General features: G+C 38.5%; 1 protein-coding gene across 1 annotated transcript in view; it reads right to left on the minus strand.

Annotated features, from left to right (window-relative positions):
• Positions 1-20,838, minus strand: part of LOC131970615 (calsyntenin-2-like) — a 444,672-nt gene that overhangs the window by 102,102 nt on the left and 321,732 nt on the right. Inside the window, exons 6-8 of the mRNA XM_059332049.1 lie at positions 5,271-5,456; positions 3,294-3,551; positions 922-1,043 (exon numbers count right to left, since the gene is read on the minus strand). Of these exons, the coding sequence (XP_059188032.1) occupies positions 922-1,043; positions 3,294-3,551; positions 5,271-5,456 (566 nt within the window). The remainder of the gene's footprint in view (positions 1-921; positions 1,044-3,293; positions 3,552-5,270; positions 5,457-20,838) is intronic.

Here is a 20,838-nt window from a genome sequence, read left to right on the forward strand (position 1 = left end):
ACATGCTGTTGTCCCATTTTTCAAGTTTGAAATATGTTGTTTTTTAATAGTTCTCAAATAAATATATGTCAAAAATATTCAGTGATCAGACTCTATTTAACTTTGACAGTGTATTGATTTTTAGAATAAAAAATATACAGCATATTTCAACCCATGGACTGGATTGACTTTGTGTTTTTCTCAAACTTTTCCAGTCGTGCCCTATTTATACCAACATTTCTTTACCAAAGAAAAGCCTCCAAATATCATGTTTGCAATCACTTCCAATTCTTATCATGTCAGATAGCACAATGTTTTATCCCTGGAAATATTTGATTCCTAAGAGACCTTTATATGACAAAGTAAAAAAAAAAACCAGACAGTTCTGGCTGCACTAAAGCACCAACAGCAACATCTTCATAACCATGGCAAATATTTACTGAGGAGTCATTAAATCCAAAAAAAAAACAAAAACTGTGGTTATTAAATAGAGTGGTATAAGAGTTCTCCAAATTAATTGGGGTTAATTAAAGGTTAGGGCTTTTTGGGGGGATTGTAGGAGGATTTCAAGTGCAGTCAGGCACTAAATGGAAATTCATACAAGTGCTTGTATCTACACACAAACACACACAGAAACAGGATGAGTGTTAAAGCTTTTTACGAGTCTGACGGGCTGATCTGTGCTTCTCACTCCCTCATGAACCGTCAGTAATGAACCCCAGGACGTCTTCTATTATTAGTACAAGATACAGACCAACACGGATTAAACCCAGAGTGGATGTTTAATACAGGTTTAATCCAGGCTACAGGATCATCCCTTTCTCTCAGATTGGCCCGTAACCTACTTATCAAATCCACAAAACTGAGTCGAGGTATAAACTGCGGTCACTCGTGATAATATGTCACACGAGTTGTCCTGTCGGTGGTGTCACAGTGTCTTACCTGCTCCAGTTTCCAGTGGAACTCGGCCGGTCTGAAGGTGTCCACCTGGGTGAAGTCTCTCCTCAGCAGGAACACCAGGCGGCAATTATGGACATACAGCGAGTAGTGATGGCGGTTCATCTCTGTGGGAGGGAGAGAGAGGAGAGAGAGGAGGAGACCCCCAGAGACACATCATCACCCACTCACTGTCACCAGCAGCAGAGCAGACATGGAGCTTTATATTATGAAGCCATAAAGTGAACTGGGACAGCAGCACTGCTTCCACTTCGGACAACTTTGTCGAGGTCACATCACATCATTTATCACTGGAATTTTTAAAACAAAATCCTCCTTTTGGGTAAACTGAGGGGGTCAAATAACTTTAAAGTCATCAAAATACATACAAATAGGAAAAGGTTTTTCCTCCTTTTATTGCCACACTTGGTGTTACCCAACTGTTATGTGGCAGTGAAGCCAATGTCTGCTGTACAATACCTACACTAGTATCAGTCAGTCAATGTCAGTCAATTGATCTCCTGACACATTGTACCTTGATCACAAATCACAAGCTTGGTTTGTATTGACAGATCCACACAGTTGATTTATAGTGAGTAGTAGAGGTCTTCACGGGTCCACCCAAACACCAGGACCCAAGACCCAAACCACAATGTGTACGGGTTCAGATTCATTGGTTATACGGTCATTTGGTACGGATTAGGTCCTGTTCTATTCACCCTTTGATGCACAACATGGTCTAAAGTGACCCGATATGTGTGAGTTTTTATATTCTATATCTTTGCAATAAATTATTTTCATCATTCAGTATTCCAGGTTTTCCTCAATTAGTTTGTTTTTGATCATCATACATCCTAATTTTATGTTTCCTTAATTATTTTTTGTATAAAATCCCTTTTTGTGTCACTACTCTTCTAATGCACAACATGGTCAAAAATGACCAATATCCGTTTTTTGGCTAAGTAGCTTGCTAAGCTAACTACTTAGCTAACTTCTTGGCTAAGTAGTTAGCTAGGTAGCTTGCTAAGCTAACTACTTAGCTAACTTCTTGGCTAAGTAGTTATTTTTAATAAAGTATGAGAGGCAAAATGGGAATCATCACCTGTTGTTATCAAAAACAAAATATTTAAAGAATACTTGGAATATTCAATCATTAAATAAATTGATATATCAAAAGATAGAGCACAGAAACTCACAGCCAGCATTAAATAACATGGAAAATGAATGCGGGTAATTTTTGACCCATGTTGTGCATTAGAAGGGGGGTCAATATTTTGTGCATCAAAGGGTTAATGCAGGCCCCAGGCAAGAGACTTGGATAGCACATATGATACATGGCATGGCAATCTCTATTATTGTTCAAAAAGGCAAACAGTTGAAGTTATCTTTTTCAGGCTAGATGCAACAAAACTGCAAAGCTGATTTGAAACAAGTCCCATCCTGTAACCGTGACAGCAAGTGGACTTTAGAGCTGGAATAACAAGTGGATTATCTTGTTTCCATCAACAAGAGAGGAATAACAGAAACCTGCATGTATTCCACCAACTCTCTTTAGAAAGGAAGTTATTTTGACAACTTGTTAGTTACCATTAACTTGTTAAAGCAATCAACTGTGAAAATGATGCTGATTATGTTCATGTCTCCTGGTTGGAGTCAGGTTCAAATGACAGATGGGTCCAATTTGGTTACATTTTCGTGAAATTTGGGGTTCAGGGAGAAAGTCTTGAACCTGTGAAGACCTCAAGTGATTTTTTAATTTGAATCCAACTTTGAAATTTAAATAAGGACCAACATATTTATGGGCACTTAACTGAAAGACCAAAACCACCAAGGTGATAGTCCATCTATCAATACTTTCTGATCTCCCGAACCAGTTTGTCGCCCAAAAATCACATTTGTTCCTATTGAACTAAAATTTCAAAAATAGGTCACAAATATTTAGCTAGTTAGTAAAAGGCTTTCAACAGCTGGGCACTAGTTTTTAACAAACGTAATCTAAACTGTGCATCTGTTGGGTGACTATTTTCATCTGTGGATTAAAACACATCTGGTGTTCTTGTGAGCGTTTACAGTGCGGCAGCAGGACGGCAATGTGTGTTGGATTATCTCAAAATTAACAACAGAGCCCTTATAAAGCTGAGCATGATGCCCGTTGTTACCACAAGGCTCATTGACGTGTTTTTGGACAATGGTTCTCTATGGCATTGACGAATAAAATGTATCATGATTTGGCTGCAAAGAGAAAACTTGCTAATTGGAATAATTTGTTGGGTTTGGCTATTTTTGGGGTTTGTTGAAAATAAGAAAAACAGTTGAATATTGGCAGCCACTTCAAGCCATTTTTAAATATACTCCATGATTCCTTGGCTCACACTCACCAGTCTTGTCAGAGTTACAGAGCAGAGTCTCCTTCTCAGCTCTGAGTCCAGGACTGGGTCCGTGCTTCATCCAGGTTGCAATGGTGAACTGGTCCGTCAGATTCTGGGGTACCACCCAGTCTGGGATTTTGGCCGCCTGATGACCATCAAACCTGAAGATCAAGTCGCTGTCCCTGCCGCTGTCAGTCACCAGGGAAGCCGTCCAATTGGTGGCCGTGCTGGGGGCGGGCAGAAGGTCAGTGCTGCCTGAGGAGGCCCCTGGGGGTCATCGGCATGGGAACAAATAAGAGGTGCGACAGAAGATGTGTCAATAACAATCACTGCAGATATGCGATGTATATTGGCCTAACCTTGGCTATGATTACTTATGAGTGAGGCAGATGGCAGGGCTTAATATGTAATCAATGGGCCGAGATGGATAGAGGATGTGGCTATTGATTCATGGCAAATGAAACTGACTTTCAAAAGGAAAGACATGTGACTCATCGGTCCCAATTTCAGAGCATTGCTCATGACTATAACATCACATGCATTGTTCATAGCTGACACTTTTGTATATGAACGCTATACATCTTGACAATACACAGAAATCGTTACTGCATTGCATTGAGCCATCCTATTCCCTTTTCCCTCCAAAAGCAACTCCATCATCCCTTTGACACAACATGTTGAGTCCCGAATGATCTTTGTTTTCAAACTGTCACCTTGACAAACGTTACTTTGGCCACGTCGCTCACCTTGCTCTTCGATGTATTTGACGTGCCCTTACCGATCAATCTTTGCCCCTGTGTGTGTGTGACAGTGAAAAATGCATTTCATGCGTTTAAACCACATTTATAAATCATTTGTAACAGCTTATGGATGGTAATAAATCAAAGCGATACAGGAAACCACGCTGCTCCGAGAAAAAATGGGCAATGTCAGAATTCACCATGTCTCCCTTGTCCAGCAAACAATTGCATCTGTTCATTTCTGCTAATAACACAACATTAGCACATTAATTTACGCTTTTCCTCGTCTGTAAAGCTGTTTTTCTCCTGCCAGTGTCGACGTTCTGACTCCAGTAATTAGATTCCCTCAGTAAATAAATACGCATCGACTTCCCCAGCACCCAGCTGCAGCCTTCTCTTTGCCCGATGTCTTTGTACATTATCTCAAATTGATTGTGCTTTAAAAAAGCAATTACAATTTATTCTATTCGCTATCAGATAACGATTATGAGGTGCCTGAAAAGGACTCTTTAGTGGTAAACCATGCATGGACCGGGAGCCAGGGGAGGCAGCGAGGGGACGTTATGCATTCAGATGAGCTGGAATGGGGGGCTGTGAAGGCCGTTAGTCAAAGATGATGACTCCAGCCCCCCTGCTGGCGGTGCAGTGTGGGCGGGGAGGGGGAGGGGGGAGGGGGAGGGGGGCACGGGTCGGCTCGCCTGCTTTGTTGGCGCTCTGGGCACCGACACGGCAGCTCGGCTGCTCATCAGTCACCGAGGAGAAAGTACGGCTGCATCTGAGGCAGCTAATGCCCTCGCTCTGTCACATCATTAGTGACACAGCTTTAAGTTGCTATTCTGGTGCCTTCATTTAGCATAGGGTTTACCAGGGACACAGGCGGAGATAAGAAAGCAACATGGGCTCGCAGCTTTCAGATGTTAGTTTAAAAAGGGTCGAGGATGGCGCCTCAGGCCCCGTCTGACCCTGCTACTCAGACCGTGAATCCCACTGATGCTTTTACCGGCAGCTCACTTCACATTCAGCGCACTAACTTTCAGTTTGCCGCCTCAGTCAGAAGTCATCTTTGATCAACCATCTACAGTATATTTCACACATCCACCACCATCCTAATAGCCACAGGTCCAACTCTCATGTGATTTACTGCTTCATGCCCAACATGCACACTCAATTTAAGCTGCTCGTTATTCTGGTCACACGTCATGGTGTTGGAGAAGACGACACAAATGTCTTTGTTTGCAGAACCAACCGCAGAGTTTCTGCAGGGATTTCTCAGAGTAGGTCTCCCGGTCGCAGCCTTTCCCGATGTGGCTGGTCTGCAGCTCCACCGTGGTCCTCACCGACGACAGCGGCCCGCCACACGTCTCCAGGTGCATCTTAGGAAACAGCTGCTTGCTTCCTGTTCCTGGCTCGTAGTCCACTCGCTTGTTCCAATCTGGGAAAAGAGGGAGAAGGAGTGGTGGCGTTAGACCGAGGGGTGTCCAAATGTTCTATCAATGGCACTGAAACCAAACACATGTATTTTATGTGAGTGTTCATGAGAGAGAAGAGAGAGGGAGATGGCGTAGAAAATCTTTAAAGAAAAACACCTGACGACCAGATTAATTCAAATAACAGCCTTGTGTGGGATTTAATTGGCAGATAATAAAAACAGATGATACAACACATCCAACGTTCAGAACAACTCTGAGAGACAACACCCAGTTTCTCTCTTTTTACTTTGCAGGTTGGTGTGTCATTGTTTCTGTGTAACTAAGGGTCAACGTCCTGTAATTTCCTGTTATGAGGAACACTTGATATAAGAGCACACTTGGGATTTCCCAAATCCGAGCTGTTCATATCTCAATCAAGCAGAAGTTTCGGTAACTCTTTACAATAACCATCATTTATAAATGGTAAACAGATAGTTTATTAATGTTTAATCATCATTTATAAGCCGTATATAGGCCATTTAGAATGGTAAATAGAAAATGTATTAATGTTTATAAATGCCAAATAGATGGTATATTAATGTAAGTTGATAGTTACTTTACCACAAACAAACAATTAAATTATAATTATTAGTTCATTAATAGTTTTGCACTCATAATAACATTTTTAACACCATATTAAGTATGTAAATGATTGCAAAATGATTCTTATACCTTTAAGAAATTGTTTGAAAAAACTTTTAAAGATTAAATATGTATTCAATTTTGTAAATGGTTAATAATTGGTTTATAAACCATCTATAAACATCACTTAGATGGTTATTGTAAAGTGTTACCGAAGTTTCCTGTAAAGAGACTGTGACTGTTGGTCAGATTTCTGTGTGTTTATCAAAACATATTTGATGCATATTTAAACTGCTATATGTCAGATATTTTAATACATCTTCAAATTAATTCTACGACAAGATGATTCTACAGAGGGCTTGTCACTGTTGGCATCTGGTGGTAAATAGATAACTAATTCAATAAGGCAGCACTTGAAGGCTATCAATATAAGGAGCTTTTTTTTAAAAAAAGAAGAAGGATGAGGCACAGATGAGGACAGAGGAGGTGGAGGAAGAGGAAGAGGAAGAGGTGTCTCCTGTTGCCGTAGCAGCGGAGTCGTCCAAGTAGAGGAAGAGGATGTGAGAGTATAAAAGTTAGATTTATTTATTTTTCTCTTGTGAGTTACACTGTCCACAGCAATGACAAAACATCTGCTGTGTGTATATGATTAACTGTCATGCATTGCAAAAAATAAAAAATAAAAAATATTAGGCCTATTTTAGCCCTTCTGTATTGTTTTTCTATACTAAATATGCCACCTATATACACTACCGGTCAAAAGTTTTAGAACACCCCAATTTTTCCAGTTTTTTATTGAAATTCAAGCAGTTCAAGTCAAATGAACAGCTTGAAAGGGTACAAAGGTAAGTGGTGAACTGCCAGAGGTAAATAAGAAAAGGTAAGCTTAACCAAAACTGGAAAATAATGTACATTTCAGAATTATACAAGTAGGCCTTTTTCAGGGAACAAGAAATGGGTTAACAACTTAATTCTATGGAGTCTTGGGCTATTTTGTCCATTTTTAAATTCTTTTCATGTCTTTGTAAGTCATTTTGTGTCTTTTTTTGTAATTTTATGTCTTTTTTTGGTCATTTTGTCTTTTTTTTGTCCTTTAGTCCAACATAAAATGTGATTTTGAATCTTTTTTTAACTTTCAAAACACTATCATGCTCAATAAAGAATTTTAAATGTTGCAAATGTGCATTAATTTCAGAGTACACTGAGACATTAAACTGCATCATTTTCAATTAAATTCTGGAAAAGTTGGTGTGTTCTAAACCTTTTGACCAGTAGTGTATGTAGAAATATGTATTCATTGATGTCCGTACTACCATATGCAACAACCAACTTAACCTATTTAACATACTAAAATATATTTTGTGCAATATCTGTAAAATGCAAAATACTTTCAGGAAAACAAACAAACACACACACAAATATATAATTGCCAAATAACAGAAATGTATGTATATATCTTATTTGTATATTCTTTATTCTGTTTTCGATATCTATGTGTCTGTATCTTGAGCTGCTGTGACGAATAAATTTCCCCACTGCGGGATAAATAAAGTCTTATCTTATCTCTCATAAGAATTATAATTTTTCCTTCTGAAATATTTTGGAGTAGCAAGCAATGGAAATACTCAAATATAAGTACCTCAGTATTGTATTAAGTAGAGTAAGAGTACTAAGTTACATTCTACCACTGTTAATATAAACTGTTTTTCCAGTTCTAGTCAATAAGTATTTCAAGTATTTTGTTTTCTACTCAACTTAACATCAAGATTATGAATTACTGTCTAAAGCAGGGGTGTCAAACTCTGGTCCGCGGGCCAAATTTGGCCCGCAGTGTAATTTCATTTGGCCCGTTAGCCAAAATCAAATTATTATATTATTATTGTACTATAAAAGCTGACCCGCCGGTATTATACGGTGCATTTACCGCTAATACTAGTTAGCCTGTTGAAAAACTTTATTTTGATATTTAAATCAGAAGGATGCAAATAGAAAAAAGGCATACGATTTTTATTTAATTTTTATTGAATAAATTAATGACATTGATGTGTTTTTTATTTGAAATTTGATTTTGCATGTCTGCACTATTTAGTTATATATTGTATGTTTATAAGCGTTGCTGGTTCCATATTTAATGTTAAAGCAAAACATGTTTGGTATATATTAAAAGGTTTATTTGTTCAATGTTGGCCTGCGATTTTATTCAAGTTTTAAATTTTGGCCCATTGTGTATTTGAGTTTGACACCCCTGGTCTAAAGTCATCAACAGTTTTTTAGTGATTGAGATGTGAACTCTGATTCTAAAAAAGTTGCAAGGTGCATAAAATAATCAATATAGAGCTAATTTATCAAAAAGTAAGATATTCCAGGGCTGATCCACTGGGACTGGTCCGGGCTAAGCCCCCAGTGTCCTCAGATCCTAGAAACGGCCCTGGATGTCAGATGAAACTACAGTCTATCACAGAAACACCAGCCCTACTGCAGATGATTATCTAAAATGATATCTGATTTTCACAAGCCCACTTGTTGCTTTTGTTATCGCATATTTTTCGCCTCATTCTGTCCACTTAGGCTGCCATCAAAACAAAACTCCATTTCCAATATTTCACTGTCACTGATATTTCTGGCATCACAACTCAATATTCCTCTGGCAGAATGTGCCCGGCTAATGAAATCGCTGCATTGTTGTTGGAGTGCAGTGCAGCGGCTGCATTAGCGGCACTAGTCATTACGCTGTCACTGTCTGTCCTGTCAGCTGCAAATTGTGTTTTCTGTCCGGGGCAGGCTATTATTTTGTGCAATGGGTGATGTTTCTGCTTTTCCTCTTCATTTAGTTTCCAGCCTTTGTGTTGTGGATTTGTGTTTGTCTGCACGGGCTCGTCCAGAGTATGAAGTGCAAAAATGATAGATCATATGACATGATTTGTTTTGTTTACAATAGGATGATCTTGATCATTATCACAGTTTCAAACTGCGTACTTGGCATATCCATAGAAGCTGTCAACACAGGTTTCCACCAGAAGCCTGTCAGACCTTCTGCTGTCAGCTTCATTGCATCATTGCTGTATGGAACCAGTTCTTTAAGAGCAAACTATACCACCTTCAAAATTAATTGGGCACCATCTCTCAAACATTCGATCCCATCAGTGTTGCCAGGACACACAAATGAGATCCCATCTATCCATCCATCCATCCATCCATCCATCCATCCATCCATCCATCCATGGAGCATTGCTAGTGAGGAGCTGGAGGCACGAACATGAAGCCGAGCTGACTGGAGAAGAAGAAAGGGAGCAGCTCTTTGTTGCTCACCAGCCTGTTAAATCTGCCATGTTCGCTTCCTCACACACTCACCGACTCATGCTCCAACACATACACACACACTGCATCTGTTTTGTAGTTGATTTACCTCCTCCAGACTGCCAGTGCTGTGGGCTGCTGCAGCACTGTTACTATGGGATTGTCAGTGGCTGTGATGAGAATAGGCACAAACAATGGTGCCCGCTAAACGAGAACAAAAACACGCATGAGCACAAGGAGAAAAAAAAAGGACACAAACACAAAAGGCTCTGCTGATTTATGTGTTTCTGTATCTTTCTCTCTGACACATTTTTTTTTGCACACAACTACTGTATATACTCTATATACAGCTATGTCCTCTTAGTGATTATCCCTATATGTGTATAAACTGTATGTAACCATCCGTATTGACTGAAGAATAACCTTGCTGATGGTTACTTTTATGGCAAAGTTAGTTAAATTAAGAATATGACTGGCATTAACTTGCATTGTAGCGAAATCCGTGTCAGTTTCACGGAAATTTGAGTGATTCCGTGGCTATTCCACGGATTTTGAGTTAAGCGAATCCGTGGCTATTTCACGGATTTCTGTGACACCATGTTGGAAGATATGTAGTTTAACTTAGCGGATTGTTGGCAACCATGTTTTTAATGACAAGCAAAAGCTTCAAAACTCACAAAGATGTTCTTAAGCTTGTGTTAACCACAAACTTCGTTTCAGGCATCTAACCAAAAACCTGTTGAAAGACCTGTTGACGTCGAGAGTTATCAGTGGGTTTCAAGAGTTACATGTAGTGAAGTGACAACGAAGCTTCTTGAACCATTTGCTTTATTCTTTGACCCCACTAGATGGCGGTCTTGGCTTAAAATAAGGTTCTAGCAATGGTGATAGAGTGTGTTTTCAGCCCTTTGTTGAACAAAGAACGCCATCTAGTGGTCTCAGAAAATAAAGAAAATGGTTCACAAAGCTTTGTTGTCACTTCACTAGTTACATGAGAGCTTGGTTAGCTTAGCATAAAGACTGGAAACAGGGTGAAACAGCTAGCCTAGCGTTGTCAAGAGGTTTATAAATAGAGATTACTAGCGCCTTTAAAGCTGGAGTCACTGGTGCCTGACACGTTTATGGTGTCAACAATCCTCCATTAAATGATGACATCTTCATAAGTGTAGTAAGATGTTCTGGTTAGTTATTAACTTTGGATACTGAACTGAGGTTTCTTCTTTTTTTTCCCTGTTAAAAGGGTTTTTTGAGGAGTTTTTCCTTGGCCAAAGTGAAGGTCAAAGGACAGAGGGTGTTCTACTATAGAGTAGACAGTCTGTAAAGCCCTTTGAGGCAAATCTGTGATTTGTGATTCTGGGCTACATAAAGGTTGTTAAATGTGCTCTACAAATAAACTTTGACTTGACTTGACTTGAATATAAACTGCTGCCAACACTCTTAATATTTTCATAGTTTACTGCACTCAAAAAAAGCAAACTGAGTGTCTGCTACCTTCTCCTTAGTCTAACATGTAGCTTCTACTAAATAAAATGATGTTTTGTGGTTGAACAGTTTTAAAACATGTAGTTTTAGCATAAAATGCAACACTTTAAAATTTAGTAGAATACTTTATGTTAAAACAACCTAATTAAATTGCTGAATATAATACTCTGTTTTAAAATGATTTATTTCCTGAATAATTACTATTATGTTCATTTTCATATGATAAAGGTAATCTTTTAGGCTAAACCACTTCAACCTCACTTTGTTTTGTTGGCTCAGCACAATTAATTCATGTACTGCACTATTTTAAAAAGTAGTTGTAACAACCCTATTAAATAAAGTAACTCTTAATAATGTCATACACGTTTAAATGGCCCAAGAAAATTATGTTAGTATGTTACAATTACCCTTACAAATCTGGTAATTAATAGTAACGCAAATACATCATGTTGAACCAACATATTTACATTTTGTTCACTCAACAAAATTGTTTCTCACTAAATTAAAGCATTTTATTTAGGTGGAAATTATTTCCATAATTTTATTTTGTTCTGGGAACAAGTTATTTTTTTGAGTGTGTTACAGTAGTTGGTGTTATGTCTCAAAATAAACACAGCATGGACACATGATTATCCAACAAAAAAGGCTTCAAATCTAGTGGGTTTTGTGTTTGTTGATTTGGTTTAGTGCCCTTTGTTTTTGCTAAGCCATGCTGAGTCGAGGACTGACACCTTTTAGATTATTCAGGTTGGAGTGATGCTCTGCTTATGACACACTGCATAGACGACTGGGAGTCCTATGACCTGTCGAGGACTTTAACACTGCTCAGCTGGCTCCACAGTCAAAGAGGAAATGGAGGACAGGGCAGACAGAGGCTGGTTAAGGATGCATGGGAAGCAGTAGGGGAACGTGGAAATATAAATGAGGAGTAATGGGTTGAGGATGTAATGTGCATATAGATGTGAGGAACGGTTGGGCTGAGTTAGGAAGCTGGTGATTAAGGTTCATGGGTTAGAGAGGACTGGACAAACATGAGGGATAGGGGAAGGTGCTGACTCTGAGCTGGTTTTACTATCATCAACTCTTTATAGTTTTTACTGTTATGGGATGAATAGAACCTGGTCTCACAGGAATCCGTGAAATAGCCACGGATTTGCTTCACTCAAAAACCGTGGAATAGCCACGGAATCACTCAAATTTCCTTGAAACTGACACGGATTTCGCTACAATGCCAGTTAATGACATCATATCCCGTGGCTATTCCATGGATATTTTTTCCTATTGGTTTGTTCCAAGTCACGTGACTTTCAAGGTCCCGGCGGTCAGAACAAAAAACATGGCGAACAGTTCTCTAATTTTTAGTGAAAAAATCTATATTTTGACTTAGTTTCTGCATAAAAATGGATTTTGATCACATTTCTAGCGAGAAATATATGTTTTATTTTCTAAATATTCACTCAGTGAATGTACATAATCACTTTGTATGTTGGAATAGCCACGGGATATGACTGGCATTAACTTGCATTGTAGCGAAATCCGTGTCAGTTTCACAGAAATTTGAGTGATTCTGTGGCTATTCCACGGATTTTGAGTTAAGCGAAATCCGTGGCTATTCCACGGATTTCTGTGAGACCAGGTTGCATATCACAATACTCACCATATCGCAAAATGCTTAAAATCTCAATAATATTGTATCCTGACTCAAGTATTGGGATAAAATCGTATCGTGGGGGCGATACACTCAAACCTCTAATAGGTGGCTATAAAAAAGATATTCAACTAGGGAGGATTTATCACCAGTCCTGATCACATCCTAGTTTCCTGTGTGTTCAATCTATTCAGACTGGGAGGGTATCACATACTGCAGTTACTGTAGTGGGCTATCAAAGGACATAATTCATAGAAATAGAACTTTTTAACTCTCCACATGTGTATTTTTGACTCCGGCATATACTGAGGTCAATGTATTAATGTCAAACCTGCTGCGCTGATGCTCAGTAAGCACAAAGGTGTCCTGTAGAAACATTGGTAATGGCCACTTGAGTGACCCCACTGTGACAGAAGTGATGATGGATGTAAACAGAGGGTGTGAAGTGCACGGCCCTCAAATATAATGAGGAACGCACTGGCGAGTACGAAGGAAAATGAGTTACAAGGAGCGTGGGTGCAGCACATTGTGAAAACAAATCACAAGACCAAGTACAGTAGCAGATGTTCTTTCACACCAACAGACACATTTCTTTGTGAGACACGACTCTCCTCCGTGGTGCGGCTGGAGGTGGGGGGTGTTGAAACAGCGGGGAACCACTGAAGTAGACACACGAGCCATTATAGAAAAGCAAAGAAAATGAACAGAGATACACTCTCACCACCAAGCAAAAGCAGTTTACTCTTCATTTCATAGCCTCCATTTAGATAAGACCTTTACAAATAGCCTCATATCACCGATAAATATTTGGCAGTGGCATTCATCTTTAATAATAGGAAACACTGCAGCTATAAAATGAATAACGGCCCTTTGCCAAAAACCCACTGGACTGTACTGAGGTGTGTTTACTGGGGAACAACAAAGAAACACGTCTATGTCTTGAATCTGTGCCCGTTTTAAATGTTTTTTTATGTTTTGATCTCTGGAAAATACATAAAATCAACACTAAACCTTGCTGCCATAGTTTTTAAGCATTGGTGCCCATCTCTCACGGTTAGTTATAAACAGCAGTTTCAAATGTTATCAGATGATTGAAGAGGGTCTCACCCCATAAATATGGCTCCACCTGCTGATAGGCTTGTAGATCGTTATCAAATTAATTGATATTAAGCAAATCCGTGGCTATTTCACGGATGAGACAAGGTTCCAAATTATTATTATTATTATTATTATTATTATAACAACAATATTAACCTGCTGGCCTACCAGACCCCTCATACTTATGGGCTGATAGCCAATGATAACGCCCATTCAAACATCTGGTAACATTCAAATCATGTGGTTAAAGAGTCATTTAATACTAAATAATTTCACAGATCTACACTTGACTTCCTCTAAATTGTGAGTTGGGGACACTGGTTTAGAGAGGGACATGTTCTCCTTCAGTATACAGTATTCCCCTTTTACCTGCAGCCCTGTTCAACATTTCCACAGGCAAGTTTTTAGCTTCATATTTCAGTCAGCTGAAAGCATCCCATATGTTTTTCATCGGCATTCAGGGCACGTGTCTGCGAGTGTGTACACATCGTAAAAGGGTTTATTTCAAGGTCTGCTATTTGTGAAGCAGTGGTTCCTGTAATCTTGCAGAGCCACTACTGAACTGCATTTGTGTCCCCGCTAAATAATTTAGTCCTATTTAAGAGTTTCTGTGGAGGTTGCTGTGAGACTCTCACCCACAGGTGCAGCGGGAGCTCCCAGACTCTCAGACAGTACAAACAGGCCAACACATCCACACAGGAGGCCAAAAATCAAACAGAAAGCACTTTCACAGTGTGACTGGGATGCTACATGCAGTACAGACAGAGTCAGTACACACTGACTCGCACTGAAGCTCAGCTGTCTTAAAGCAGTGTGGGTTTAATAGGAACTGTTTGGTCTCTGTTGAGTTGTGTGCTCGCCTGCAGTACACTGAGCAGAACTCACACAGCGGGCCCAAGAGTTCCTCTCTTTGTGAATAAGAGAGGAAGACGAGACGCAGACATGAGAACTCCTCAGCGGGGCTGTGATCACCACAAAAAACACCTTTATGTGAGCGAGCTGTGCAGCTTTTTTACATTTCACTGTAACCTGCATTTGTAAAGATGAAAATGTTAAATATAAGGAGCGGGATCTAAAGTTTGACTTTGAATCATTGTTCTTCAGTTAATTATAGTGCACACTTTGGGGCTTTTGTGATATAATTCAGATAGCTTTATTAAGTCAATTTAGTTTTTTTCTGTTGCGGTGTAGTGGTTTGATTTGTGTCTTTTTTGTGATTTTGTGGCTTTTTTTTGGTCATTTTGTTTCTTTTTTGGTCAATTTGTGTCCCAAATTATGGAAGGAGCTGCCTTTGCACATCAGACAAGCCTCCTCACTGTCCATTTTTAAAAGTCATCTTAAAACCTATTTTTATTCCTTGGCTTTTAACCATGCATGAGACTCTGCTCTTGTTTTTAGTGTTTTATGGTTTGCTTTTATTTATTGTTTTTTAAATTGTCTTTTAAAAAGCAATGAATCTATTTATTTTAGTGTTTATTTCCTGTTTTATTTATTTTATTGTCTCTTGTTCTGTTTGTTTATGTACAGCACTTTGTTGCGGCTGTTGTTGTTTTAAAGTGCTTTACAAATAAAGTTGAGTTGAGTTGAGTTGATTTTATGCCAACTGGTTGAACCAACATTTGCCATTATGACTCAAATTCAAAAGCAGCCTTCTGTATTTAGGGGGCCCACAGAGAAATTGCACTCGACTAGACTTTGGCTGGCTGAGCCGTTTGTTTTCCTTTTTAATGCTCTGCTAACTTTATTGGGAAAAAATATTTAATGGCACAGGTCAGAGAATCAGATTATGAGTCATAAATCTACTGATTTACAAACTTTTGGAAAAATCTTTGTGGGCCTCATGGTATCATGTGACTGACCAGAAAATTGTAATTCCACCATTTCACCACTAGGTCACATTGTCTCCAAAGCCTGCTGCTCTTACTGAGGGTTCAGCTTCTTCCTCTGTCTTTAGGCAGTTGGCAAACCAGCTTAAAGGCACATTAGCGCCACCAAGTGGACCAGAATACTGCGCTCTCATTCAAATGGCTGCTGGGTCAAGTGCGTCACCTTGAGAATGGTATCCGAAGGGTCTTAAAAAGTCTTAAAACTTAAAAAATCCAATAATTTAAGACCTTAAAATGTCTAAAGTTCTCTTAAAATCTCGTTTTTGAAAGGCCTTAAAAATGTATTACCTTACTTGTATTTAAAACAAATGCATACACTTCGGTCTTGCTTTTTAAGGACACTATAACATAACTACAAAACAGAACTAAGTACCTGTGCACAAATCACACAAATCATCTTAGACAAATCACTTGTCTAAGGCACACTGCAAAAAAGGGGTGTCCAAAAACAAGATAAAAACAGTAAATCTGAGGGAAATGATCTTGCTGCATGGGCCGATCATTTCACTTGACAAGATTTCTTGAATTAAGATTGTTAAATCTAGAAATAAGCATGTTGGACACTTAAAATAAGGAATTAACTCTGAAAACAAGATAAATTATCTAACACTTGTAAATCTATTTTTTTTATCCTGGTAAGAAACAAATAATTTGCAGTGTGGGTAAGTGCAAGTCCAACTTGCACCAATTTGTGGCTTTAGTACCAACACACACACACACACACACACACACACACACATAGAGGAGAGGGTTTTTTTTTATTATGATGTTTGCCAATATTTTTTTTTTATTCTGAGTTCTAAACAAATATTAGTTGGTAATAGAGAGGCTTCTGGTGTTTTTAGTTAGGTTAAGCATTTTTTATTCCAATGTGAAAGAGCTGTGAATAAATTCATAGACTTTGCAAGTAATTCCAGGTTTCCAATTTTCCTTCATGTCGTTTGTACTTCTTTGTTCATTATGGTCTTCAAAAAGTCTTAAAAACTCTTAAATTTGACTTTGATAAAACCTGCAGGGACCCTGTTGTGGTAAAATTCAGTAAACCCTTCCGGTCCGATGAGTTTGACTTGATATCAGACTTGTTTGAAGATTTTACACGCCTCTAACCCTGTATTTTTTTTAGTTGGATTGGCTTTAGGACACAAAATACTGTGGCCTTCATAGACACTGCATGTGCTGCAGTAGCTTCCAGTGGTGATTTATAAGAGTTGAGTCTCACAGTTGGAGTCAGAACCAACTGCTGAAATTGGGAAGTTGTACTGTACTTGTACCTGAGCTGAGCCATTGATCTCTGGCTCTGACGTAGTTCAGGTTACAGGATGTTTCTGAGACAGAAAGACCCACAAACATGCAGATTACCAATTTGCTGTAACCGTCTTGTGCCCACCGCAAAAGATGAGCAAATGAAATGAAACATTAGTTGCATTTCTTGTTAATTTTAATGTCTGGTACAACTAAAGGTCCATTTGTTTGGACAAATATAATGATTACAACAAAAATAGCTCATAAGAGTTTAATTTAAGAGCTGATATCTAGACATTTTCCATAGTTTCCTTGATAATAACCAAAATCATTATCAACCGCTTTTGGACTATTTCGTCCAAGTTATTGCACTGATTTTTCTATCTTCCTTCTAGATTTTATAGAGACTCACCAACATGTACACTGCAAAAAAAGAAACGTTGGGTGAACTCAAAATTTCAAGGCAACAAACTTCGATAAAATTTTAAGTTGGACAATTAAACTAAATATTTTAAGTTTTCAACTCTGAATTTCTCTGGCACGATTGTAAAGCTGCTATGAATGTTAGCTAATGTTGTAACCACAATTTTGAGTTAGCATTGATACGCTAATGGCTACTCTTGTAGCTGTAACAAGCAGCGCCACTAGCATCAGTTAGCCGCTAGCATCAGTTAGCTACTAGCTTTCGCTAATGACCGAATTTCCCAACAAAGAAATAAGAGTTATCAGAACTATTGTCCCTTGTTGTGAACCCCAACTTAAAGATATAAGTAACAACAACTCACCAACTTGTTTTTGAGCAGACAACTGGCTTCCTTTGTTGTGCTAACTTACATTATTGCCCTAAATGTCAATAATTTATATTTCCAAGTTTTACCAAATTAAATCACTGTTTTTAAATCACTTTTTTGCAGTGTGGATTTGATAGTGGTAGGTATGCTGAACCCCAGACACACACAAACCAAGTATGTGGGCACATCCACAGCTGAAGCCTCATACAGCTGAGGTAAGTTTCAACCTCCTCCTTAAAAATGAAGGGTGAGAAAAGCGGAGAGTGAGAGATGGTGAGGTAGGGAAGATGGATAGAGGTGCTTAAGAAAATGATGCATCATCACACTTTCACGCTGTTCCCGGTCTCTGGAGGGTGTGGAAGACTGAGTGTGTGTGTGTGTGTGTGTGTGTGTCATCAGTAAGTTCTTCCATGCTTTTAAATGTGTATGTAGATGTGTGTGTGTGTGGGATGATGGTTGTGTGTGTGTGTGTGTGCATGTAAAACTGCTGACACCACGTTCAAGTAGTCGGAGGGGGTCGTCATTACTCGTCCCAGCCATCAATGGAAGAGCCAATTTCCATTTAAAAGCGCACTCTGCTCCTCTTTTCCTTCCCTTTGCTCTCCTCCTCGTCCTCCTCTATCTCCCTTCTTCACTGAGTGCCATCGTCCTGATTCCTCCTCTCCTCTCCTGGCCATCCTTCGCTCTCTCTCTCACCCCAGTATGCCCCAGAAGCCTTCATTTTAATGCTTTCATGCATGCTCTTTGTGTGTCATACAAGAGCCATTATTCTTTTTTTTTCTTTCTTGAGTGCATAGAGAGCTCTTACTTGTTTCGATGGAACTGAAAAAATGTAGGGCTTTTAAAGATGGTGGCAGAGGGAAAAAAGTGCAAAACAAGTCAAGAAGTGGAATGATAAATGGACGGGAGACAAAAAGCTTTCTTCCTTCCTGAATGTTCATGATGTGAGTGTAATTTTAGATATCTAGAACAGGGCTCTCCAATGTTCGGTATGTGATAAAATGGTTTTGTTTGTGCAGCTTGTTCCTGGCCAAAAATCAGTTCTTGCAGGTTTACAAACAGAAGTAAATTCAAAAAGAATGAAAATATGTAAAGGAGCATCTCCTGATGTTTGGAATCAGTTAGAAACAAAACATTAACATCTGCAAATATGTTACATAAAGTGTATCCCAACTACAAGCTCATTATCAGCAGGTTTTGAGTACCGTGGTTACACAAAAAGCTGTGATTTAAAATGAAAAAACCAACCTTTTTTTTTAATTGAGGTGCCGTAAGGCTGGGGAATATATATATATATATATATATATATATATATATATATATATATATAAGATATATTTTTTATATTGTCCAATCTCGATTATTTTTTATATTCTTTTTCAACTGCCAGTTTTAAACTGCATCTGTACTGAAAACTAAAGAAATTAGAGATTAGTTCAATATTCTATTAACATACGAAGAAAATGACAAAGCAAATTAAACAAGATGAAAATATATAAATAGAAAAACAGCTTTACTCAACAGTACAACAAATGAAGAAAAATATAAGATAACACAGCAAGACCAAAAATAAACAAGTTTTAAGATTTGTTGCTGTTAACGTTTTGTTAACTAAGTTCCATTCAGTAATAACTTGTTTCTCTGCAAGATTTCATACGTCCCACACTCTTGAATGCACCACAGCCATTCTGACACTCATGAATGCACCATACCTGTGTGTGAAGTGCCGTGCTGTGAATGTTAGTTTTTTTATCGCCATCACTAATCGCGATCATATAATTGACCAGGCCGAGGTGCCAGTGCCCTGAAAAAGTCCTGGTGCCCCAGTGAGTAAAATATTAAAGTGCTGGAACTGCATACTGGTGAGAACCAGCACACTTTGAGCACTGGTTGCTGCCATGTGATTAGCGGATTAGATATTTGCGTAACTGAGCAGCTGGACAAGTGAACTTGAGTGTGTGATTTATTAAAACAAAGGTGTCTCTTTAAAATAGACTTAAAAACGTCCTTAACCCTTTGATGCACAACATGGGTCTAAAGTGACCCGATATGTATGAGTTTTTATGTTCCTACTTTAATGTTTTCCTTAAATATTTTTTTCAAATAAAATCCCTTTTGTGTCACTACTCTTCTAATACACAAAATGACCCAAATCTATCATTTAGCTAAGTAGCTTGCTAAGCTAACTATTTAGCTAACTTCTTGGCTAAGTATTTAGGTAAGTAACTTGCTAAGCTAACTACTTAGCTTACTAGCTTAGCAAGATACTTAGCCAAGAAGTTAGCTATGTTATAATACAAAAAACTTTTTTTCCTCATAAAGTATGAGAGGCAAAATGGAAATAATGATCAGTTGTTATCAAAAACAAGATATTTAAACAATACTTTGAATATTCAATCATAAAATAAGTTGATATCAAAAGATAGAGCACAGAAACACACAGCAGCATTAAATAACATGGAACATGAATGAGGGTAATTTTTGACCCATGTTGTGCATCAAAGGGTTAAGGTCTGCCTGAGGTAACAGGAACATATTTCTATTATAATACCCTGATAGAAGTCTCTAATGGGGTAATTTTTTCATGAAACTGCACTTTTCCTCATTCTGATGGATTCTGTATAGAAGCCTGCTCAAAGAGCCCAATTTCATGTCTAGTGTAGCTCTAATTCTTTTGCCCCCTTTGAGGATCGAGTGAAAATGACAATTTAATCCTGGGTGTTTAGAGAGGAGACACGAAGTCGACTCAAAGGAGCCCAAAAGACTCTCGATACCTTCTCCTCCTTTTTATCTTGCTCATGATGGCAGCAGACTCAGCACACTACTCCAGACATCCCACGTCCTCTATCTCCTCACGGGGGTCCTGAGGGAATCCCAGGCTGGTTGGGATATACGCTGTAATCCTGCAGCATGTCGCCCCGGGGCCCCACAGGGGAAGGGTCTCAGCTCTTTACTCACCATCCAGAGCTCAGAGCCATGGGTGAGGGTGACACCCTGACTGGAGATCTTTTTGGTCATTTCATGTCTTTTTTTGGTCATTTTGTTGGTTTTTTTTTGTCATTTTGTGTCTTTTTTTATGGTCATTTTGAGACTTTTTTTGGTCATTTGGTGTCTTTTTTTTGGTCATTTGGTGTCTTTTTTTTGTCATTTTATGTATTTTTTTTATCATTTTGTGGTCATTTTGTTTCTTCTTTTGGTCATTTGGTGTCTTTTTTTTGGTCATTTTATGTATTTTTTTTTTATCGTTTTGTGGTCTATTTTGTTTCTTTTTTGGGTCATTTTGTTTCTTTTTTTGGTCATTTTGTGTCTTTTTTATGGT

The sequence above is a fragment of the Centropristis striata genome, chromosome 4 (genome assembly GCF_030273125.1).
Source record: "Centropristis striata isolate RG_2023a ecotype Rhode Island chromosome 4, C.striata_1.0, whole genome shotgun sequence".
Lineage (NCBI taxonomy): Eukaryota > Metazoa > Chordata > Actinopteri > Perciformes > Serranidae > Centropristis > Centropristis striata.